Source organism: Saccostrea cucullata, unplaced genomic scaffold (genome assembly GCF_032062105.1).
Source record: "Saccostrea cucullata isolate Sc308-1 unplaced genomic scaffold, CSIRO_AGI_Scuc_v1 ctg1255, whole genome shotgun sequence".
NCBI lineage: Eukaryota > Metazoa > Mollusca > Bivalvia > Ostreida > Ostreidae > Saccostrea > Saccostrea cuccullata.
In genome coordinates, this window is record NW_026922781.1 from 40,617 (window position 1) to 67,025 (window position 26,409).

Here is a 26,409-nt window from a genome sequence, read left to right on the forward strand (position 1 = left end):
CCAGAAGGCTCATTCGAGATTCGAGTTTCAAAGTACGAGATTCGAAATTCGAGATTCGAAATTCGAGTTTCGAGATTCAAGATCCAAACTAACCAATCAGAAGCGAGTTTCAAAGTACGAGATTCGAAATTCGAGATTCGAAATTCAAGATCCAAACTAGCCAATCAAACGCGGGTTCAACATTTGATTACTCCCCTTTATTATGTTTTTACTATGAAGAAATCGTTTAAAATAATAATAACCAATGGGTCATTTAATTATATTACAATGCAAGAAAGAGTGTTATATATATTAGAAGGAAATTTTAATAATTATTGGATTTTTGATCAGAAAAATATACTTCAATCTATATTATAGCTTCTTAAATATTAAAAAAATTACTTATATCATGAGTATATATATTTATTTGTATTGTTTTCTAAACTTAATAATTATGTATTTTCCCGCACAGGAAAACCAAATGTACTTGTGGACAGGGCATCCCCCCCCCCCTCTCGTTATTCAACCCCAGGGCTTATTGGACTTTTTTCACAACATATATCTAATACACTTATTCATCGTGTGTCCAATGCCAAAAAAAATCGTTAAAACCCAGAATAATCGCTCAACACAAAAAATACCCCACTATACATTATAAGAGAGAGAATATGCCACATGCACTCCAGTTTGTTTACGTTGTACGCCCGCTGCTATTTCTAGGTTTAAAACCATGCATTTATTTTAACTTAAAATGTTGATTAAAATTAACTGTCTCTACATATATTTCTGTCTTAGTCCATGCTATCGGATTGACTCTGCATCTCGTAATAATCCCATATTTTCTCCTTAAATGACACCTCTCTTGTATAGTGGGATGGGGTAATGTATAATGGGTTTCTTTTGGTTAAAGGATTATTCTGGGGGTTTTACGCCCGTGATGTTTTCGTATTGTACACATTAATAAGTGTAATAAATATAATTTGTTAAAAAAAATTGTCCAGTAAGCCCTGGTATTGAATATCGAGGGGGAGGGGGGGGGGGAGGGGGAGGGGTCCTGTCCACAAGTACCTGTGGTTTTCCTATGCGCGGAAATTCAAAAAAAAATAAGTGTAGTAGATAATACAAAAATATATATACCCCTGATATATGTAATCTATTTAATATTTAAGAAGCTATAATATAAATTGAAGTATATCTTGCTGCAAAAATCCAATAATTATTTAAATTTCCTTCTAATATATATAAAATACTCTTTTTTGCATTGTAATTTAATCAAATGACCCATTGGTTATAATTATTTTAAACGATTTCTTGATAGTAAAAACATAATAAAGGGGAGTAATCAAATGTTGAACCCGCTTTTGATTGGTTAGTTTGGATCTTGAATCTCGAAACTCGAATTTCGAATCTCGAATTTCGAATCTCGTATTTTGAATCTCGAATCTCGAATGAGCCTTCTGGGCTTTCGTACTGAAGGCATTTCTTTGAGCAATGGGTTTTTTGACAAATTCTTTGTTAATTTTGCTGATTATTTTTCAGTCAATGTGAATTTAATAATTGTTAGTTTCTCTATGTACATGAAATAGGAAACCGATAACCCAAATAACAAACATTGACATTCTGCTAACCATGCCCAAAGGCAATTGAAACTGCATGTGTTTACAACGATTAATACACAAGAACCATAATTTCATAATAATTCCAATCTTAATTTTATTTAATGATTCCCTGTGTTTTGATTGGACGAGAACAAATTAAATAAAAAGTTTACACATCGATGAATTTTTCAATCAGAACTACTTTCTTGACTGTTGTAAAAAAAATTATGAAAACAAATACTTCTAGTCCGTTCTAGCTAAATTATGATTACAAGAATCTTGGAATAAAAAATGAATGAATGAATGAATGAAAAGGAGATAAACAGGACTGACAGACGGGAATATTATGTTTATGTCACTGTCGTATTTTTAAAAAAAAGCTGATCATGCTGTCATTTTCTCGACGTTCCATATCAGCTCAGTTGGTATCATTGTGATAGGGAAAAGAAACATACCTCAGACTCTTGCCTTTTCATCATCAAATTCATATATTTACATCCTACAGATCCCATATTCTCCTTAAATCTTTGAACCAACCAGAGCAAATCGAGGACGTCATCGGTCTGCAACTTTCGCTATGACGTTGTCGATAATGTCAACATGGCCATGGTCAAGGACGAATTATTCTGGAGAATACGATATTTGTTGACTTAAACGACATTCAGAGAGTTTTAATAGTACATATAGGTTCGCACTTTTATTCAGTTTGTGAGAAAAAAGGCAGAGATTATACATCGATAAATTCTGAAAAAAGAACGTTAAATCCTATATTGAAGTTCATTATCATTAGTTTTCTCTGTCATTGAAAAAGTTATTTACAATTTTGCAACAACAAAAATTCTGACATCAAAGTTGCAGCTCATATCGCCTTAAATATTAATAGTTTACTTTATTTTCAAACTTTTAGTACTAGTTTTTGAATTTTTAATGCCATCAGGCTACTTTGAGATTTTTTATGCATGAAAAATAAAAACTTTCATCAATTAAAACAAGCTTATTCAGAGAATTTGTGTGAAATAATGCATCTCGTCTGTGTGTAACACTTTCGTTTACGTGCGATATCTCAGGAAAATGAGCTTTTACAATGAAATTTTATACCAAAACTTCCAAGGGCCTCTCTTATCCCTCCTAAAATGTCAATCTCCGTTTGATTTAGTATTTATTGTATTAAATGTCGTTGTGCACACTATTTTAACACAAAGTCACGTGAGAGTTATAAAGTGTAATAAACAGGTTGTCGTCGAAGTTTTTATTGTCGGACTTTTTTTTCTTATTACATCAATCAGAACTCTTTTTCAATAGCTGAATTAGACACCATGTATTGGGACATTTTTGACAATATGGAAAGTGAATATACTAGTATACATGTATGTGACCTTATGATTGCATACACTTAACGATATAATCAAGTGGCTCTGTGCTGTATAGGCCCAGAATTTGAATTTCCGTGGGTTTTTTTTTTTTTTTTGAAATACTTTATTTTACAAAATGATAGTATTTAACATGTGAAATGAAAAAAAAATGACCACCCGACGAGGATTGCCTGACACTTCTTTTCCCTGATGGTCTTTGGGATGATGAGAAATGTCATTTGGAACATCCCTTACTGTGCGAGAAAACATTTTTTTTTTTAAAACCTCTGTCCAATTCCCAAGAAGTTCTGCGGGACTTTGGAATGTTGGGAATTTCTTTACTATAAAACATTTTTAATCTTATATCAAATTCGCCAGAAGCAAATCTGGCTTTATTTGCTTTCAAAAAGAAATGAGCTTATTTTTAATTTTAACTTTTTTAACACAATTTTTCTTTTACATTATATATGCCAAATTAACATATGTGTCATCTCCACATTTATAATTTTAGAGAATAGACAATCCTTCAAAAAAAAGAATATTTTACCCACAAAAGTAGATTTGCTCATATCTCTATTTTTTAGTGCTTTGTTTCATATTTTTTGATAATGTCAAACTTGCATAGAGACTTGAGCAAGTCTACCACAAAAGTAGTTTTACCGACTTTAAACTGACACCATAGTGACATAATGGTGGTTTAAACGTAGTTTCATGGTATCTTAATGGGGTTTAGACAATAAATACCTATAAATCTGGCTTAATGGTGGGTTAACAGGTATTTAGAAAATTTGTCTAGAAGCTACCACTAATGCTACCTTTAAGCCACCATTAAGGATTTTGAAATAGCTTAATTGTTACTTTATGTGGGTGATTTATTGCTAAATGATAGCTTAAAGAAATGCTTATATATTTTTTTTTTCATTTTTACAGTTCATAAAGATTTCAATTCTTATCTTAGATTTGTTACCATATGGATAATGTGTTAAAGGGTCACATTTAAAATTAGGTTCATCTTTAATCTTTTGTTTGTAAGTTTTACCATACGAGTTAAGCAATTGATCAGTCTCTGGTGAACACGGAAGTTTACTCCTCCCGTGCGTCTGATTCCGCCTTCGGAATTTCCAAAGCGACCATGTTCTATGGCTTTTATCAATATAGTATTATTTATATCAAATAGATGTATAAATATCCCGGACATGTCACTTTTTAATACGATACACTAGAATAAATGGCGTATACGTGCTAAAAAAAAAATCAAAGCAAACTGTATGTCATGCGAACCTTAAAATTGCCCATCTATTAACATATATATCAAATATCACATAATATAAAAAAAATTTTAAAACTATTGAATTCTTAAAATTAAAATTCAAATAAACAGATTAAATGAAGACTCCAAGACAGAAAATGTACAATATATTCTACACCTCTTTCTCACATATATATGGCATTTTAGCATCACAATCCGCATCATTCCACTGCCCTGTTCTGAGGACCTGGACGCAGTGTTCTATTCCTAAATAGTTGTATGGCTCCAATGGATACCAGTTTGTATAGAGCAGGGTAGTTTGACTTCGGCTCCAAATGAAGACACGCTCTGTATCAAGGTCATTAGCACCGATCCAGACGGGACAGGAGAAGTCATCATCAGTACAGTGACCTAGAATTTAGACATTGGGAGAGTAATGTATATGATTGACAATGACAAATATATGGATATAAGGAACAGTTTTGAAGCCAAAAAGTCCATACAAACATTAACAGTATGGAAACCTAGAATGTAGACATCGGGGGAATAATTTATAGGATTGACAATGTGAAATATATTGAGGTAAATTATAGTTTTGAAGATCGAAAGTCCATTCCAACACTACAAATAACATGAATAAGGAGCAAAGCAAAACCTTAAGTATCAGAGGTGGGAGGAATGAGCATCCCCTGCCAACCGGCGTTTAATCAATGAATATATTTTAATTTAACAAAAATATGTCATTTTCATGTACATATGTACATGTACTTGATGAATTACACGACAGGAGTGAAAAGCCTGTAGAGTACACAAAACATGTCTTATTTTCTATTAAAATTAAAGATATGATCGTTATGATATTGGTGCACTAAATCACTAATTAAGTATATATTAATCATAAAAATATGCACTCTCAGCTTTAAAAGCTATTGAAATATAAAGCAGAAAGAAACGTGCTATGTAGTAAGTAAGCGATCTGTCAACAATCACAAGCCATGTGTCATGCACTGTGCAAGCATCGATGTTTTTTTTATTTTTAAACTATCATTAAACTACCATTCCTTATTTAAAATGATATCATTGTGATTAAATGTAACTTATTTGAACATTAAAAAAACATTATAAACTATTCATTTTAGACATACACAATTGTTGAAACAGAGTGCAGTCATCGATTTTATGATTTTTGAAACATCATTGCGAATTTCAAATGATGTTTTAACTAATATCGCTAAAAAACTTCTCGTTGGGGCACACGTTCGTAATGGGACAACAGTTGGAGAAACAATGCCAAATATATGCGTTTATGAAGCTAAAACACAAAGATCTTCATGGAATATTTACATAGTACATACATGTATTCCGTATAATGATATATATGTTTAGAGAAATTATAAGAACTATTGACATTTTCCAAAAAATAACTATCATGAATGAAAAAGTTTCGTAAAATTTCTACATAGCAAAGTAGCGATATTAGATATTTCAATATTGTGCGAATATGCGTACATAAGCTAACGTGCTTTAAATTAAGCACACCCACTTGGTCATGAAATAGAGCATGGTAAACAAGTCCTTGCCGTGTAGAATAACATTAATAAAATAATTATTTTCAGTATTTGTGAAGAAACGCATTGTTGTCCTCCCAAAAACTCCTTATATATAAATCGTTCTTTTTAAATTTCACATTCAGTAATATAAGATACTTAATACTTACTACTATCAATGATCTTCACATGCAGTAATTACTTACTACTATTAATGATTTTAAGGAAAGTCTGATGCAGAAAGTCATTTTCTTTTCCTCCATTTATTTCAACCAAATGTGCGTTTTGACTCTCACATCCTTCCTGTAACGATTTATAGAACAGAATTATATATACATAAAAATTAATATTTTCCTGTGGTGTAAAATAAATAAGGAAACCTAACAAGGTCATTGTTTGAGAAAGAGAAAAACCATCATTTTGTAAAAGTATTAATTCCATATTCAAGGATACTAGTTTTTGAGTGACGTTGCCCTAAAATTCCAAGACATTATTTGTAGTAAAATTTCAAAGATGGTGTAGAGATCGAGTGTTTAAATAATTACAAGGATTTTAATGATACGGCAAAGTAAATACATAAAGTGTCAAACTTTTGCTGTCATTCCAAGTTACAGTTTTTTTGTTTAATATGTTCTACACTTGTAAACAGAATAAAATTTTCCACTTTTGTAAACTAATTTCTTGTAAATGCTTTGCGATTTTGTAGAAAAAATATAGCTATATATAGTTACATGTAACTGCATTTTAAATATCATAATAAACTAGCAAGGAAAAAAGTAGACAAAATATTCAACAGCTTAACAGAAAAAAAACCCTTCCATTTCCTTTTCTTTTCTATTTACTAAATTTGTTAAACCACGCAATTTCTAATTTTAATAATGCAATATATCACTTTTAGTAACATACTATGTTTACATCAATTTTCGTTGACATCAATTTTCGTGTATTTTGTAAAACCGTAGTTTTCGAGGATACATAATTTCATGGATAAAGCATTGCCTATAGGAATGAAAAACATATTTCTGAAGTCAACGAACATAAAATTTCTTCTAAACAACGAAATCCTCAGAATTTGGTGTTCAAGGAATATTTATGAAAGAAATGATAGTACCTTAGCGTAATACCATGAAGATTCCACTTCGTCTTTGAAATAACAATGACCTTCGAATTCAACCCAATCCTTAGGACAGCCTGCAAATAAAAAGTTTTCTGCATTATGTCTTTTTTTAATTGGATTCTTGCATATTACATAAAGGAGTAAGTAGATAATGAGGATGTCATTTATTAAAATGGAAAATTTCCATATATTGATTGCGAGTGTAATGAAAGTTGTTCAAGCGTAGTTTTCACGGCAGTTGGACTGTCAGTGTTAAGTTAATAGAAAATTAATGATTTAAAGTCTGAAGTAATTGAAAAAAAATGAGAAGACAGATTTTGCTTACCGGTAATTTAGATTAGACTAAAGAAGTTAATTATGTTTTGTCTCCTATTAAAAGAAAAAAAAGAAATATGAATTCAGAGGTTTTCCAATACCCTGTTCACAGAATAAATCGCTCTTCCATTTTCCGTTTGACTGGCATATAAATTCCTGCGATCCAGTCTGCTTATAGTTTTCTGCACATTTTATAAGTATCCTTCTGTTGATTCCTATTCCATCCCACCTTTCTACGGCGTCAAGACTGACATTCTCACTTCTAGGCAAGCCACAGTCTTAAAAAATCATTCATGAATTTAAAAAAAAAAATAAAACTGTTACTCTGGTTTGATATCATATTTAATCTAAATAAAGAAAATAATGATAGGCTTTTCCTTATTTGATTTTCCTTATTTCAAGGCTTTAAATATTATCATCAAAAAGGTTAAGAAATATATAAATATCTTGTCTCATTAAATACAAGAAACTTGAGATGGAAAGTTTCTAATAAGCATTTTTACACTATAGATACAAATGCCACTTTTAGAGTATAATTAAGTAGCTATTAAATTGGATTTTTTAATTTAGTCAACATCAATCCAACGCATCTTTAAATCATTGAAATTCTTACCTGATAAAATACATTTAGATTCATGAAATGGCATCTGATCGCATTTTTCGTTTTCTGTACAGTTTGCTTTTGAACATAGACCGGTAAGTCTCTATAGGAAAGTGACAATGCAAGTTAATTATTTGCATATTTAAAATATTTGAATGAGTTTTGCAATTTTTTCATGATGTTAGTCAATCGCATCATCTCGTATCTTTCCGTCAAAAATTGGAAAAACAACCGAAGTTGATTTTCGCCGCTTGTCGGAAAGTCTTGAGAAGTTGCGAATGACATATTAGCTTTACCTTGTCCCAATCCCCTATGTCACTGTAGATCCAACCAGAACTTGGAACATACATCGAAGATGACGTGGTCCTGCTTTCGTAATGAATTTCACAATAATTAGCACCCCGATGATAACTTATAGACTTGCACCTCTTCCTTCTCAGACATTCTTTCACACAGTCCATTATACCATAATCTGTGTAGGAGTCGATCATTTTTCTATCCAGTCTGTATCCATATTGAAGTTTGGAATAGCTAGTCTTAAGACTGCTTGAACAGTATATTAAACTATTCAATAGAATGAACAATTTGTAAATAGTTTTGGAAAGGAAATGATAATTCATCTCGACTTCCAGTGTATATTCAGTCTGCGTTCCAGTCCCTATTTCCTGAAAGGAATTGATTTCTTTGTTTGATGCTTTCACAATTTGAAAATGCAGACATTTATCAAAATAAATTAAAGAAATGAAATTCAATGATTAAAAAATATTTAAAATTATAGATAGAAAACTTTCAATTGACAGTTTCATTGAATAAAAACAGTGTTTAACATAAAATACCACACATATTATTTCTTATCATACCTTTTGCATATATATACATAGTCCAAGCACTTAAGCTGTATAATTACATTTCCAGTTCAGTGCAGAATAATTTCCTTTTCAGTTGATGTTGCAAACTTAAAGTATTTATGAACCGAGACAAAGTCTCAAAGAGAGGCAAATATTCTACAAAGTCATAAACTTAAATCATGCATATTTCATTACGATATTCAACAGTTCAATGATCCATCATTATGTACATTCCATGCATACAATATATAGCCTATACTCTATATAAGCTATCTGCAATATCCGCTGCATTGTGTATTTCTTTAATTCTCAAGTCAGTCATTTCTGGTGTTTGGATGCACCATTAATTTTTAAAGTTGACAAATATGAATCTTCAACACATAGAAATGTGACGAGCAACCTTTTGTTTTTATTTATAGCAAATGGAGGGATTGTAATATACAAACATTTTAAAGGAGATTATAAATAGTTCAAAATGCAGAAAGATTTTACCTAAGTTCCTAAACAAAAAAAATCAGTTATATAAAAAAAATCTACGTTGGTAAAGGATATTCAATTCACAACATTTTCGGTGTGATTTGCTTTTGGCACAGGTCTTCTTTCTGGTACTAAAATGCAAATATACAGTTTAACAGATCTTTGTCAATGACAGATCTTGATTTAACAAATTGTGAATTACACATAAAGAGATGTTTTGAAATAATAAAATATACAAAAATAAAAATATTTCAATAACACACACACACACACACAGAGAGAGAGAGAGAGAGAGAGAGAGAGAGAGAGAGAGAGATGTTAGGAGTGTTTTTAAAGAAAAATTCCTCGCTCCTAAAACTGAACAGAATAACTTTAAAAAACCTGCACTTTGTTTTGTAGAAATATTAGGGATGCACTAATATACAGAAAGATAGATTACAATAATAAGCTATAATGTATTCTTTTTCATTTGATTATAAACACACACATAATTATCCGCTATTTAAAACGACAGCGGCTGTTGTATGACGTCAAGCTTATTGATTTTGTCAGCCCCAAATATTTTTTTCAGTTCTAGAAGCATTTAAAAGTTATATTCATGTTTGTAAAAAAAGCCCCCAAAATATATACATAAGATGATGGAATATATATATTTTGTATATAGCTAATTATACCAACATTTCAAGCAGATATATACTTTTCATATCAAAAAAAGTTTAATTACAAAAAAAACTATTTTTTATTTGTAGAAGACAGTCACCCAAAAACTATCAATTTTAGCTCACCTGAATTTAGTCAACAGAGCTGATCACCCTCCCCACCCCACCCCATTCTGATCCCACCTCTGTGTTTGCTCCGCTCCTGTTTTGTATTGTTTAATGGACTTTTGAGCTTGAATACTGTTCATAATCTCCACATAATTATCTCATTCTTTGAAATCTAAGTCCCCTTGGACATGGAGTGATCACATTTGGGGATTTTATAGGTGAATTTCACAGAAAAGGGAATCTATAAAAAAAAATTTCCCCAAGATCAAATCATGGCCCCAATGGAGATAAAATCAATAAAGGGTTCAAATATTTTTAAGGCTAGTATATGTATTCCTTTATGAATTTATCAAGTTTTTATGTCTTTTTTGTCCAATTTTGCTTTTTCCTTTAAAAATATCATAAGAGTAAAAAAAACATTTTAAAAGAGAGATAACGCTTATTCAAAGTTGATCAAATTATTGCCCTCGGGAGAAGGGTAGGGCACAATTGCTAATTCAATGTTTAGGGATCAATTTCTTGTTCAAAAGTTCTTGTGAGTCAAGATTTTCAAAGTATTGCTTCTTCCTGAAGTGTGAATTTTCCCTTTTGACTGAACTCTAACATAGTGGTCCTAATATTTTTCAAAAAAGTTTTACAGGCGGGCATATATTAAAAAAACAATTTTTAAAACCTTTTAATAGAAACTAGACTGGCATGACATATTTGGCCTGTTATATATCAGTGAGTAAAGACAGAGATTTCAATTGAAGGACAGATAATACAAGTATAAATGGTTTAACATGGTGTGGAGAGGACATTCCTAAAAGCATATTAGATTATGTTTTATTAATGATAATTTTATGTTTTCTCACTTTGTAATATTACTGTACGTAGAGCACCCACTGTTGAAGGGACACGTATGAGCAATCATTTGGGCTTAGGTTTTAATCTCAGTACTTTTGAACATCTACATGGTAGTGAATACTTAAAGTTAAAAAACAATTATTAGCTGATGAAAAATCTTGTGAAAACTAAGAAAGCATATAAGTGACGAAAAAGAAAAATTAAAACAGTCAAACGATCCTAAAGTTAGATGGAGACGAATGAAAATGTAAATTAAAGACTTGGAAAATGAAATAGATTGGAAAATATTAGTTAATACTTCAATAAATTACAAATATGGAGAAACCAAATCAGTGAAGGTTTACAGATGAAAACCAATTTTTAGAATATGTTAGCCTATACCTACATATAAAAGTGTAATATAACCTTTAAAAAATATACCAAGCCAGGTGAATTTCTTGAGGAAAAGTTAAATTCATCCTATGTGATTTTTCACCATTTTGTGCTTCCTCATGATTTGTCCAAATCAGTTATTTTATTGAAGTATTAACTTACTATTTTCCAAGTCTATTTCATTTTCCAAGACTAAGGAGAAAAAGTTCAAAGAATAACCCACTTTTAAAGCCTGTGAAAGAAAAAGTTCAAAAAAAAAAAAAAATTGTAGAATAACCCACTTTTAAAGCCTGTGTAATGATACTGTATTAATTAAGCATTTGTATCATCTGTCCATAAGGCATTTTAATAGGTGAGCTTAGTAGCCCCATTGAATTGCGGAGTGAATTAGTTTTTGAAAAAAAAAAGGAATAATTTTTTTTCTAAAAATAATGGAATTGTGTCTTAATCTTGAAGGAATGATCCTCCCATATTCAGTTACTTAGCAAACAAGCATCAACAAATTGACATTACATTTGCTTTATTAACATGTTCAGTACAAATCATAAGACTGATACATGTACACCGTCAAAGAACATCTTACTCTGTATTTATCAACATAGAGATTACAATGTAAGCTTAAATCATAATATTACAATGTAATTGTCTCTTTTTTTCTTTGATATCTATATGCCGATTTTCTTTCTTTAAAAAAAACTTTTCTTTATTTCAGCAAAAGGGTAAAAAATTAGCACCATTTTCACATTGTTTGACATATAATGAAATTTTAAAGAATACTGCACAATAAACAAAAGAAAAATATACAGTAATCCGACTGATTACATCTTTAGAAAAATTAGTACCATGTTGTGTTTTTACATACATAATGACATACATCTACTTGTTAGGCCATGCAAAGTTAATTCTTTGGTTCTCAAACATTTGTTCAAAAAAAAATATGATGTCAGAGGAAGGGAGGCATTTTTTAGTTTACTTTTTATTGCCCCACATGATGGGACAGCTTTTTACATTGTACAAAACCTCAAAAAATGATGAGAGAGGTGATCTATTGTTTTTATTTCATTGATTTAAAAAAAGGGTTAATGAGGCACCTTTGGAAGAGATGACGGAGGGGCTGAGAACCAAGAAATTAATTTTCATATGGCCTTACTTATAAATGCAGTTTACATACATCCACTTGTTACTTATAACTACATTCTAGTTTGTATTTTTTGAGACAATCATGATCCTAGGACGATCTCAAACAGCAAATCTGTAATAAATACTGTGGAACAATTTTTATTTGTGAGTGTCATGTTTGTGGGTAAGCGAAATATAACCTGTTCGTGGGGACGTAATTTCTTGAGTTACTCATAAATACAATGATTCAATGAATCAATATCTTAACAAAATAACAAAATAAATGTTCATTGGGACGTAATATCGTGGGTAAAGATGACCCACGAACATTGGTCCCCCAGGAACAATGATGATTCTACATTACTCATTATAAAACTTTGTAGAATGAAAAAAATCTCAATTTTAGAGAAACCATTGTCAGTCTTGCAGCTATATCATTCATTATCATAAAAATAAAAAAAAATATCTGAATGCAGTTCAAAACTTCTCAAGTCTTGTAAAATTCAAACTAGTTTTTGATATTTTTTGAGAAGTAAAGTGTTTCTAAAACCAGAAGTCTCTGTCGAGACTGAAGCTCTACTGGTTTGTACTTATAGTAAAGGAAGAGAAAAGTACCTAAGCAGTTGTGAATTGAAACTTTACAACAGCAATAAATAGAATTATGATCCTTGATTAAGTTTCTTTATGTTCTTAGTGTAGTCTACTTGCATGCCACATTATATTATAATCAGACTAAATTTGTATTTGGAGTAGCATTTTGAGAGTATTTAACAGAAATTTCAATTTTTAGTAACCACGGCAACACCGTTCATTAAAGTGAAAAACTGACACAAAGAATTATGTATCTTAGTGTAGTCTACTTGTGTGCCAAGTTATATTGAAATAAGACCAAAACTGTAGGAAAAGTAACATTTTGAAAGAACTGATACACAGTGTAGTCTACTTGTGTGTCAAGTTATATTGAAAGCAGACCAAAACTGTAGGAGGAGTAGCATTTTGAAAGAATTTCACAGAAATTTCTATTTTTAGTTACCACGGCAACACCGTTCATCGAAATCAAAAACCGATAAACAGAATTATGTATCTTAGTGTAGTCTACTTCTGTGCCAAGTTATATTGAAATCAGACCAAAACTGTAGGAGGAGTAGCATTTTGAAAGAATTTCACAGAAATTTCTATTTTTAGTAACCACGGCAACATCGTTCATCGAAATCAAAAACCGATAAAAAGAATTATGTATCTAAGTATAGTCTACTTTCGTGCCAAGTTATATTGAAATCAGACAAAAACTGTATGAGGAGTAGCATTTTGAAAGAATTTCACAGAAATTTCTATTTTTAGTAACCACGGCAACATCGTTCATCGAAATCAAAATCCGATATACAGAATTATGTATCTTAGTGTAGTCTACTTGTGTGCCAAGTTATATTGAAATCTGGCCAAAACTGTAGGAGGAGTAGCATTTTGAAAAAATTGTTTACAGACAGACAGACAGACGGACAGACGCCGGACACATTACTATCACATAAGCTCTTCTGGTCTCTGACCAGTAGAGCTAAAAAATCAGGATTTCAAACCAATTGTTTATCTTGAGCCTAACATTTTTCCTGCCATTTGCATGCAATTTCAGGTTGTTTATACTAATAGTAGTAAAATGTATAAAAAAAAAAAAAAAATACGTCATAAAAAGGTGTAAAAGATGAATCTCTTGAATAAAATTTGCTACAAACCAATACACAATAAAAGAAAATACGTAATAAAACAAGTTGCATTTATTAGATTTGTTACTATATACATGTAACAGTATTTTCTTAAAATCTTTAAAATATATATAATGAATTCATTTTACTTTTTTTTTAAATTAAGTCTGTATGCCTGCTTCAATATTAAAATAGAAATGCATCTTCAGCATTTCTTTTAAAAAATTACTAAAAAAAAGGGAAATATTCTTAATATAGGTTATTAAAACCTTCAAAAGAAAGAAATCTTATAGATCAAAAGGGGGGGAACAATTTTTCATCTTAAGTGACTTTCATGTCTTCCTCCGTGAAGAGCTCATCTTCCCAGCATTCATGAGTAAAATTCACTTCCTGTTCCTTATAAAACTGAGTCCTCTTGGCATTTTGATCACAGGAAGTATCCATTTTCCACATTTCCTTTGTTGCTCTAGCACTAATATTTGTATGATTAGAGCTACCATACTGGTTCAGAGCTTTAAAATCACTTATTGTTCCATCTTCTTTTGTGCATGGTTCATGATTTTTTGAATCAGAGTTCCATTTTTGTCCCTGGTTCTTTCCTACTAGTTGAACTTCTGACCTTGCATAATTGTCTTCCTTTGAACTCAGACCTCTTCCCCTTCCTCTTCCCCTGCCACTTTTAGGTTTGTAATTTTTTCCATCACTTAAATTTTTAGAAAATGCAATTTTCTGATTCTGAGGCAGGCCTATATTGTCTAGACTCTGTCTTAATGATGTGAGGTCAAATGGTTTATCTTTCCCAAGAAGTAAAGTTCCCAGAGATTGCTGACAAAGAAGGGAATCAATGCCTGAAATGTGAACTGGTTGGACCTGCAAAGGAAATTAAAGGATTAATTGCAGTGTGAATTAATTTGAACACTCAATATTCAAATAATAGTTCACAAAGAAGTTCTATTAGAATTAAATCTTTATGCAGTGCAGTTCAGTACATATTTACTATTAAGTTCAATAGCAAATTAATGAACTTCAATCTCTTTTAAAGAATTTAGCATTGAGAAAATGATACAATGATCATGATAATTAACTTTTCCTCTGCATACTACAACTGCTTATGTGTGTGAATGCATGGAAACATTCATGTGTGTAGATGAACATAATTATGTGCTTGCATGCATGAAATTTTCCTACCTTTTCAGGGTCGCTAAATGATGATTTTAGAAAAAGAACAGATTCATCTCCTTTTACTTGAAGACCACACACCTCACAAAATGTCACACAGACAGACAAACTATCAAACCACAGAAGATCTGCTAAGTGTTGTACTGGGTATTTCAAAGCTTTAGAACTGTATCCATGACTCATAACTTTAAGAGCTCTCCTGAAATAGGAGGAAGAAAAAAGTACAAGAGGCCCAAGGGCCTTATAGGTCACCTGAGCATTATGCAACAACTTTCCAGTGATTGAACTTGATTCATGTTTTAAGCCAGGTGCTATGGCATTCACAATTTTGAAAGAGGCACCATTGATCATCATAACTATACACTTAGCAGTTGCTTAGTTTGGTTACTTAATACCCATAGGCAGGGTAGAGGAACAAAAAATGCATTTCAACACATGAACCCTAACCCTTAGGCCTAGATCCACACATTGCACAATTCTTGAAAAGGCATCCCTGCTTTTCAAAAATATTTGATTAATACCAAGGAGCAGATAGCAATTCATTCATTTTCAGTATATAAGTACAACCCCCCTCCCTCTATGGTACCCCTGACCCTGGGGCCTTGAAATTCACAATTATGGAAGATTAGGAACCTTGCTCATCATAACTATATAGGTAGTTCATCTGCTTAATACCCAGGAGCAGGGAAGAAACTTTTCAAAGATTTAATGTATTTTCACTATACAATCAATAGAGCCCCGCCCTAACACCAGAACCCGGGACCCTCCGGCCATAAAATTCACAAATTTGGAACAGGCATTCTTGCTCATCATAACTATGTACTTAGTTTATTTAATACCTAGGAGCAGAGAAAACTTTTTTCAAAGAATTAATGTTTTTTCACTAGAAATTAATCAACAGAGCCCCGCCCTAACACCAGAACCCCTGACCCTGGGGCCATAAAATTCACAATTTTAGTAGAGGCTCTCTTGCTCATCATCACTATGCACCTAGTTAGTTTATTTAAAACCTAGGAGCAGGGAAAAAGATTTTCAAAGAATTCACGTATTTTCACTAAATATTCAAAATAGAGCCCCACCCTAACACCATAACCCCTGACCCTGGGGCCATAAAATTCACAATTTTGGTAGAGACACCCTTGCTTATCATAACTATGCAATTAGTTAGTTTATTTAACACCTAGGAGCAGAGACGAAGATCTTCAAAGAATTCATGCATTTTCACTATATAATCAATAGAGCCCCGCCCTAACATCAGAGCCCCTGACCCTGGGGCCATAAAATTCACAATTTTGGTAGAGGCACTCTTGCTCATCATAACTATGTACTTAGTTGGTTTATTTCATACCCAGGAGCAGAGAAGAAGATTTTCAAAGAAATAATGCATTTTCACTATATACTTATTTAGCCCCGCCCTAACACCAGAACCCCTGTCCCCAGGGCCATAAATTTCACAATTTTGGTAGAGGCACCCTTGCTGATTACAATCATGCAAACAGTTTGCCTGCTTGATGTCCAGGAGTAAAGAGGAAGATTTTTTAAGATTGCATTAATTTTAGTGGTTTTGGCCCCACCCCTCAGGCCCCAGGGGGGCAGGGATCACGAAATTCACATTTTTGTTCCCTTTCACCCATAGATGCTTTATGCATGACACACAACACACAACACACGACGCACGACGACGGACGAAAACGGATAGCAATAGGTCACCTGAGTAACTCAGGTGACCTGAAAATTTACAGTAGACTATCAGTAGAACACAATTACCATATATACTCGCCTACATTGTATAAGTCGATTGTATTTTTTGAGGTTCATTTGGAGGGATTTGCAATTGACCCGCTTTTTAGTCGGTACAACTTTTTGCCAGAATCATTTGACATTTTAAAGCAATGAACTAATGTTTTTAGCTGTTTTCTATTAATATTTTTCGAAATAGCACCGGTGTTTTATTTAAAATAATTAAAGAAATATTTTAAAGTGTAATGCACACTTAAGATAAAAATAAAACTATTAAAATAAGTAAATGCTTGTCCTTTATGTATAATCTTTGAATGTATAAATGGTTAAACATATAATAGACTTTGTTCTTCAGTAATCATCGAAAATAAACATGAAATGCTATGTTTACGTTTCATTTTCCTGAAAAATACTAATATTTTTATGACTCACCTATAAGTCGGACAAAGAGTTTTGGATTAAAATTCAACTCCCAAAAATTCGACTTTAGGCGAGTATATACGGTAAATTCAATAATGTGTAATGTTTAGGTTAATTCTACAATCAAATAATGATGAATTGATAAAATTATTCCTATCATCGTTAAACACATCATATCAAAACATTGAGTTTGAGTGAACCTGCACTTAGTGACTGACTTTTACTCAAAATATCCAAGTAATGTGCCCCTTTTTCTGAATAAAACATGACTAAATAAAATTCTTCTTTTTGCAGAAAGGCACACAAAAGTTAAAGGGTGGGGGAATAAAAAAAAATACCTATTACCTTTGTAACTGTGTTAGATTCCTGTGGAAGGCACACAGCACCAAAGGATGCCTGGTAAAGCAGGGAGACTTGAGACATTTTAAAACATTGATGTAGTTTCCAAAATAGTAGGCCACACTCAGCATGTAAGATCTCTTCACCAATTTATGTTCTCTGGAGAGAAAAAATGAATTCAAAATTATTGTTCCAGAGATAAGGCAAGATATAAAAATAGTTTTGATATTATTGCAACAAATTTTGAGGTCCAATATACATGATATATTTGTATATTTCAAAATCTAAATAATTTTTCTCACAAAAGTTATACCTGTCGTGTTATACAGGCTTTAAGACACCTCATACACTGTACACAGTTTACACAAAAAGTTCTGGTTTTGTTATATTTTTATGGAGTTAAAGTTTATATCTGTCCTAATATCTAAAATCTACAATAAACTCACAATTTGTAATCAGTTTTAGCATTCTCAGCATAGAAAAGGCCAAGATAAATTTTGACTGAACACTTTGATTGCATGTACTTTCCCTATTTGTCATGTTTGTAATTGAACAGTATGTATTAATGTCTTTTAATGTTCTTTTTCAAGACTCAAACAATCAATTGAGATTGATAAGAAGATATTTTTTTTTATTTTGTTTATAAAAAAAGTTTACCTTAAATCTTTAGGCAGTTCATAATAATGTTGTAAAGCTTCTGCCTGACCTAGATTGAAAATGAGATAGAGGCTCTCAAACTCTGCCCTGTTTTCTGGACAGAAATGACAGGTGGTGTAGAGAGAGAGGAGCTGTTTCAGACATTCCTGTGTATGCTGGTCATTTATTTTAGGGTCAAATCTGTCAAACTTCTCTTCACATAGTCTACAACAAAAATAAAAGAATATTTATAAAACATTCACCATTTACTTCTTTCCTGAATTCATTACATTGGTTTTTTTTTCACATCTACATAATTATTTTCATGATTTTTTATTCTTGACAATTTGTTTTTGGTGTTCATGATGTTTGAATATTATAACAGAGAAATAGATAATAAGATAAAGATGTTGATTATAAATAGAGTCTTATAACAATAATAAATGCATATCTTGTAAAAGATTTAGAATACTTGCATTATTATACATGTATACACGTTGATCGTGTTGATATTGAAGGAAATTTTTTTTTAAAAATGCATTTGTTGATGCTGTCAATTGAGATTCATAAAATAATGATTTATTTGAATCGAGAAAAAATATCACAATATCCTATTTAGCTTGACTAGTGGGTTAACCCTTTAGCTCAATTGGTAGAGCACTGGAATGGCAAGCCAGAGGCCACGGGTTTGATCCCCAGCAGAGGCAATAAATTGTTTCTGTTTTGTTTGGTGCCAATGTTGGGACCCTGGTGTTCTCTGGCAGGTGAGAGTGATTGCCCCTAGAACTTCGACCCACGAGCATCGGCACTTCAAAGGAGATGAGGACATCTCATTCTCTGGATGGGGACAATGTAGTCATGTAAGATACATGGCATCCTACTAGCTTGGACTAGTTACATATACATGTACATTGCACTGAATTTTTCCCAAAAATTTTCATGCCATAAAGAGTTGCATATTATACATGTAGCAAAATATGAAAACATCCACATTTTCCATTTTGCTGAATCAACATGCAGTTACATTAGCAATATATTGAGACGTAACCTATTTTCGATAGTATCCTAATTTCGATAGGCTAATGTTTTTAACAATAAATCAGAAAACCTTTCATAATTTTTTGAAACTCTTATCCCAAAATTATCACCAGATGTAAAAAGTGTAATAAAGCCAAAAAGATCGAAAATTATGCCATTTAGAGAGGTAAGATTTTATTTTTCTTTTTATCTATTCAAATCACGCTATTTTCTCATAATGCCAAAAAAATTCACTCTAAAACCCTATCTCCTAAGCCTGAAAACAACATTTGATGTTTAAATGTTATCGTCTGTTAAAAAGCTCTGTGTTATGGCTTAAAAATAGATAAGCCTCACTTTGAGCAAACTTCCGCTTAAAAAAAATAAAGTATGGAGGCCTGTTACAGGTATTTTATTTTAAATTTTGACGTCTTTTAATGTTTTAAGTTTTGTTTCTGTTGATTTTATTGTTCGTTTTTTTGTAGATATTTTCCATTAAAAGGGGAAATTACAAGAATTATTATAGGGCAAAGGCTGTGGACAATGTATTTCAAGCAGACAATGGCTCCTGACTTGAGATTTCAATTTTATAAAATTTCAACCAAAAAATAAAAAAAAAATAATGTTATAATTAAGTATATTTTATTTGTTGTTAAGATTATAGTTGAAAACAGGACAAAAAAATCCAATACCAGAAAAAATGACAAAAAACAAATAAAAGAAAACAAAAACCCACACAAAATAACATAATTTGATGTTTTAATGACAATAACTGTGCGCCATACTTGCTATTGAAAACAGGTGACGTCATTTAAAAACAACTCGGATTATGGCGGATCCAAAGAAAGTTGAAACAGTACTGAAATTCTTGATTTCAAAATCAAATAAATGTCTGAATATATTTATTTATTGTTGACTTATAATACATAAATAATTGCGGTGAGAAAAACATAGATGCCTAGATTAAATTTTTAACTAAAGTTTTACACTATCGAAAACCGGTAACGCCAGGATACTGTAAACCAACTATTATTCACCTCATTTTTTATTCACGATTTGTCAATTTGAAATCATGCAATCTGCGATGATTAATTTTTGCAACTGAGGAAACATTCCCAAAAAACATTTAAGGAAAATGAATTGTTCACAGCAATTTATATTCACGAGTTAGAATAGGTCACAGAACTCATGGATATTTCTCATATGCGAATAAAAGTGTTTACAGTACATTTCATTTGAATACCTATATCCAGAATATATGTAGAACCTGACAATGTATTCTAGGAGTGTTGTCGCCTCTTGGCCCTCCATCTCTTGTATTGTCATGTCCTGTCTCACCGCCCTCAGTCTGTCAAATATAAAATCATACACCTCACTCCAAGGCCTTCCTTCTACCACTGAGACCCTGCAACAAACAAAAAGTATTACCACTGTAATTTGTACAGATGTTTTATAGAAAATCGACTGAATATATGACAAACTAGAAAACTGACCAGTCAGCAAGGGCCCCGCCATGGGTAGAATTAAAAGGGTGCAGCTTACAGAATGATTAATAAATGTATGAATTGTATTCCTAAAATTTCAAGATAATTCCTGAATATTCAAAAACCTGAAAATAATATCCTTGTATTTACATTAGGCAGTAAAGAACAACTTAACATTGAATGTATATTTAAACAATTATGAAGCTTGTGTTATATAAAATGCCAGCCTTCAATGAATGCAAATATCATGAAGGCTTGACCTTAACTTCAAACAAACAGCAGTTGCAGACAAAGGTTTTCATTAATCTTAAAGCGACAGATAAAGAAAAGCCTACTAAATTTTCTGCAGCAGGCTAGATAATTAGTCCCAAGGGATTAATTGTACCTCTCTCATCATTTTCTTCTAAATTTACAATAAGAACTTTTTCATTATTAATGATAGAATGGGGTTTTTATACAACTACATTAAAAATCAATTATATTCTTGAATTAATATATTAAAAAAACAGTGAAAAAGTCAATCAAAAAATCTTCCTTAATCTATTTCTTCTTTTTTAGAATTCAATGAAATCATAAGTTCTATCAAACAAAAATAAATAATAAAAATTTATATTTAAATCCACATTTCAGAGTGTTCATAGCATTCCAAATTGATTTAACTTCAAAACAAACTTCATTTGCAGACAGAGGTGGTAATTAATCTCAATGTGACAGATAAAGATAATGCTCTGGATTTTCTTCAGGAGGAAAGCTAAAAAAGGGACTCCTAGCAGCATTCAGTTTACAATGGGAACATCTTCAGCAGTTATCTCTCTTTGCCAATGCATTCTTATATAAAGTTAAGGAATCTACCCCACCACCCCAGCTCCAAACCATGGGACATAGAGAACCAAACTTAGCATCAAAATATGTATTTCTGCCTACTGAACCCGTACCAAATTTGTACTTGATTGGGCTACCATAAAAAAAGTTGCCCGTTCATTCTTATGCATAGTTAAGGAATCTACCCCACCAACCCAGCTCATAACCAGAAGACATAGAGAACCAAACTTAGCATCAAAATATGTATTTCTGCCTACTGAACTACCATACCAAATTTGAACTTGATTGCAAATAAAAAAAGTTATTAGAAAAAAACTGTAATTTGTACAGATGTTTTATAGAAAATCGACTGAATATATGACAAAAATGATCTTTATTTACATGGGTAAAAAATAGTAGAAAAATGGACTTTGATAAGGAAGTATCCTAAAATGATTTCATCTTACATGTACCTGCCTAATTAGTATTCTGCACTGTCTTGTGAGAAACAGAAATTGTGCCTATTTGACGAAGTTTAATACAAGAATTGGTTCACTTTACCTGCCTTAAAAGTATTCTTAAAATTAATTAGTGAGTAACAACATTACCTGCCTAATAAGTATTCAACAGTTGAGAGTAACACTGGGCTGGGTCTAAGGTCCTGGGTTGGAATCTCATGTCTGCCTGCTGCTGATCTACTGTATTCCTTGACCATCAAATCTGGGTCATTGATCAGCCTTTGAGGGGGAAAAAATGACATTTTGTTTATATAAAGCATGTATGCAAATATATATATGTTTAGTTTTAGGAGGGGGCCCGGGGATGGGGGGGGAGGTCAGGGGCAGTTATGGGTCGGGGTAGGGGCCCACAGCAACACTAAAACAATTATTTATTAAATGTTATGTATATTTTGGACACTTAATCTGCCAGTGATGTGCATGACTAGTAGAATAGGTGAAGGAACATTTTATTTTGAGACAATTTTACAGCTTTATTTCTTCTTTTAACCATGTTAACTTACAGTTATTTAACCCAATTTTACAATAGAAACAAAAATCAGTTTTAAGTCAATGGCTGACCATGTGAGCCTCAATGCCTTTCTTTCAGGATAAAAACAAAACTATGTAATCATTATGAAGTTCATTTGGTTTGACAACAACAAAAGTGCATCCTGCATCTCAAGTTCTAATTAACCTCGTTACTTCTAATCAATTATTTACATTGTATGTACAGTTAATAGCAAGTGCAGCGAGAGTCTTGAAGCAATGCTTGTAACTGCTATTGCTCTATCGACAACACTTAGGCGTTGAGAAAATTTGGACTACTACACATTCATTCTATAGATTTTTTTTTCCGCAGTTACTCAAAAGTTAAACAAATAATACAATTGATTTCTAATGAATATATTGCAAACAAATAGACAATAAAACAATATCAGACAATAAAATGGTTCTTCGGCCGCATTAGTCGATAAAAAAAAGCAATTTTCGCCAGCTCAGCACTTTTGAAAGCTGTGGGTCCTTCAGATGGTAATGCAACATAAATCACTGCTCAACATGCCATAAAGGTCAAAATTTGAAGCCCTTCACCGGCATACGATGATATCTCCATATGTATTGAGTGAAAAATTCTTGAGAGGGACGTTAAACAATATACAATCAATCATTAATATCAGCAATTTTCATGCTTTGATTTGGTAATGCAACATAAATACAACATCATGTGACGTCAGAGTCTAGATGAATCAAATGCCATGTGTGGTTTGACGAACCCAACCTAAATTAAAACTGAATAGCTGTGCTCTCCCTAACGGTCGCTCCTTCAACATATTAATATCTCAAGCTTGTTTACATTCATGAGAATTATCTTATGACACACAAGACAACAATTAATTTAAAATACAAAAGGATAGCAAAAGTTTACTACAGTTTTTTTTATCACTTTAAAGTAAATGTATTAGTTTTAATTTCAATTCAATTCAATTCAATTCTTTATTTGCACTAAAGCACATATTTATATACAGGAAAGTGTTGTTGGCCAAATATTGTAAAATATTAAACTATTGTAAGCTTGTTTCTAATATCAAAACAGTCTCTGATATATAGACAGATTTGTTTTGTAGATACAAGTTATGTGGATTAAGCAAACAAGATAAGGTATTAACATCTAGTAACCTTGAATACTTATTTCTGACATTTTTATACACAGGTCAATCAAGTAAAAAGTGTTTTTCATCTTCAACAATAGTTTTACATTGGAAACAAAATCTATTTTCTCTAGGAATGACAGGATTACAATATCTACCTGTTTCTACATACAACTTATGTGCTCTTATTCTTAACTTGGAAAGATAAGAAAATAAATTCTTATGAAGTGGAAAACACAAGTAATTTAGATATAAAATGTCCATCCACCCAGAACATAACCAATATCCTGAATGAGTAAAATATACTTACTTTCCAGCCTTGAAGACCTTTTCCAGTGGATGAACAAGTTCTTCTTTAATCCTCCTTAAAAAATTAAACTTTTCAAGTCAATTAACAGGTCCAGCATAATACCCCGATAAAGGTATATAGCTTGATAAAGCTATATTGCTTTATCAAGGTATTTCAAATTCCTTGATCAAGGTATTTTATGTAATGAAAATTCAAAAAAATTCTTTAAAAATTAAATACTGAAAGTTGAGTTCTGAGTTTTTGTCACTGTGTCTACTCGTGCATGAAAAACACTCTGGTGAGTGGTATTGAAAAGAAAGCATAAAATAACGTCTCCTCACACGACACGTTTTTATACTGATTTGTTTGTGTTTGAGTACTTCATATGCATGGGTGAACTTACTGACAACAACTCAGAACTCGACTTTCAGTAATTAATTTTTAAAGAATTTTTTTGAATTTTCATTACATAAAATACCTTGATCAAGGTATTTTAAATACCTTAATAAAGCTATATAGCTTTATCAAGCTATATACCTTTATCGGAATATTGTGCTGGACCTGAATAAAGTACAGAAAATGTTATTTATTGTTGATGTTGTTGGAGAAATAATTACATATATTAATACAACATAAGTGACATATGCAACTAAAATTCTGATTACTGTTAATTTTCCCTGTTTTTACTGAAAAAAGGAACAATTCCTTTTTTTCAGAAGAAATGAAGTATGCCCACCTTACGAATATTGTAGAAACAATGATGCGCCTGTGTTCTTTTTATAAACTAGTTTACTGAATATAACACCGTTTAAGAAAAAAGTCTGTGATAAGAAGTTTTTGTTTGTTAAAAACTAATGCCAAACTCAAAGATTTCAGCCTGTTTCTAATTCATTTTCACTGTACTGATCAAATTGTCAATGTATACTCCTGTGAGGAAATCAATCCAAGGAAATCAAAGCAGACAGGTTGCACCCCTCTTCTACGTGTTCTTACATTTTAATCTCGTCGACAGGACACATTCGATTGCATTCTCCGATAAATGATGTCAATGATGATTTTTCCATCATAACATAAAACTTGTTCACTGTCAATTACCTTCTTCTATCAAAGCCGTTATGTAAACTCCGAAACAAACGTATAAATGATTCAGACTAAAGTTTATATAATACAAACCAATATTTATATATTTCCGGAAATGTATCAAACATGTAATTTGTATTTCATATCATAGACCTAAAGCGATTTAAGTCTATGTTCATATCAGCTATGTTTATTAAAAAAAATACACGGCCGTAGGAACCTAATAATTTTACCGATATATAGAATACTACTTAATATTTTTTAAGCTTTTGAAGGAAGATTGCTAGATGATAGTGCCCCCCACGTATGAAAATGTTTGGCTGTGCCCCCCCCCCCCCCCAACTGAAATCGCTTCCTAAGTGCCTGGAAAATGACTGTCATTATCCCAACCCAAATAAAATGACCTGTCATTATCTAGGCTTTCCTCTTCTGTCTCTGTTACTGAACGGTCATAAAATCATGCAAACAAAACTGGGAAAAAACATGCAATAAATAAATATTATATATAAGAAATTCTGAATAATATATACATTTGAGAAAAATACATGTGAATTAAAAGTACAAAATGAATAAGAAACTAAAAAAAAAAAAAATCAAATACGAATTCTTTTTAGTTTATTTATTTTTAAGTATCTTAATCAATATCTATTTATTGATTTATTTATTTTGTATAACGTATATATGTACATGTATTTTGATTTATAGAATTAGATTATAGAATATACATTCAAAACATTTGAAATGAAATAACTTTGACCATTTCTAAGATGTTCTAAATACATGTATAGATTTAGTATACGTAGAAGCAAATACATAAAAAAGAACATAAAAAGTTTTTAATTGTCTGCCAGTCCTTATTCAATATATATGCATATATTTTCTAAAACTCAGCATCGTCCATATGTACAACTGTACATTTGCATTTAAAAAAACTCAATTTTCTATTAAATTCTTTAGAGTTTATGAATGATTATAACCGGTTTCCACTTAAATGGAATCGTATATATTACACTACACTGCAGCTGTGCATTAGTATCTCTTTCTGCTTTTTATATGCATCTTCATCAATATAGAGAAGCAATGTTTAATAAAAACGAAAATATATTTTCAGGAAAAATAATTCCATGTAAATGTAAGAGTCATTGCACACTTAAGAACGACACATGTGTGACAAAGGAAATGGGTATTAATCCGGGACAATGATCAAAGCGCCTCCGGACAGATTAATTATAAATTGAACAGGTGTCAAGGACTTCAGAGTTAAACACTTGAGTAAACATTTATCTCTGGACGATACAAATAATTGCTTAATTGATTGATAAATAACTCTATTGTAAATATTATGTAATTGTATGTAATTTGCTGTTTTGTACATTTTATTCAGTTATCGG

The 26,409-nt window shown here is 31.5% G+C and overlaps 1 protein-coding gene across 1 annotated transcript; it reads right to left on the reverse strand.

The window, feature by feature from the left end:
* Positions 1-14,058: 14,058 nt before the first annotated feature.
* On the reverse strand, positions 14,059-25,007 carry LOC134262458 (SAC3 domain-containing protein 1-like). Its single transcript, XM_062744849.1, has 8 exons — positions 24,932-25,007; positions 23,960-24,013; positions 22,112-22,240; positions 20,462-20,623; positions 18,223-18,426; positions 17,572-17,724; positions 15,076-15,265; positions 14,059-14,757 (listed from the first exon to the last, which is right to left on the reverse strand). The coding sequence occupies exons 1-8, from the start codon at positions 25,003-25,005 to the stop codon at positions 14,209-14,211; spliced, it is 1,515 nt and encodes a 504-aa protein (XP_062600833.1). The 5' UTR covers positions 25,006-25,007; the 3' UTR covers positions 14,059-14,208.
* Between the last annotated feature and the right edge of the window lie 1,402 nt (positions 25,008-26,409).

What these genes read in the sequence shown, in the direction of transcription:
- LOC134262458 (XM_062744849.1), bottom strand. Translation starts at nt 25,005, where the DNA reads ATGATGGAAAAATCATCATTGACATCATTTATCGGAGAATGCAATCGA. An exon ending in GTTGAATACTTATTAGGCAG is followed by an intron (nt 20,624 to 22,111) that starts GTAATGTTGTTA and finishes TGTTTGTTGCAG; the next exon opens with GGTCTCAGTGGTAGAAGGAA. An exon ending in GAACTGCCTAAAGATTTAAG is followed by an intron (nt 17,725 to 18,222) that starts GTAAACTTTTTT and finishes TTTTCTCTCCAG; the next exon opens with AGAACATAAATTGGTGAAGA.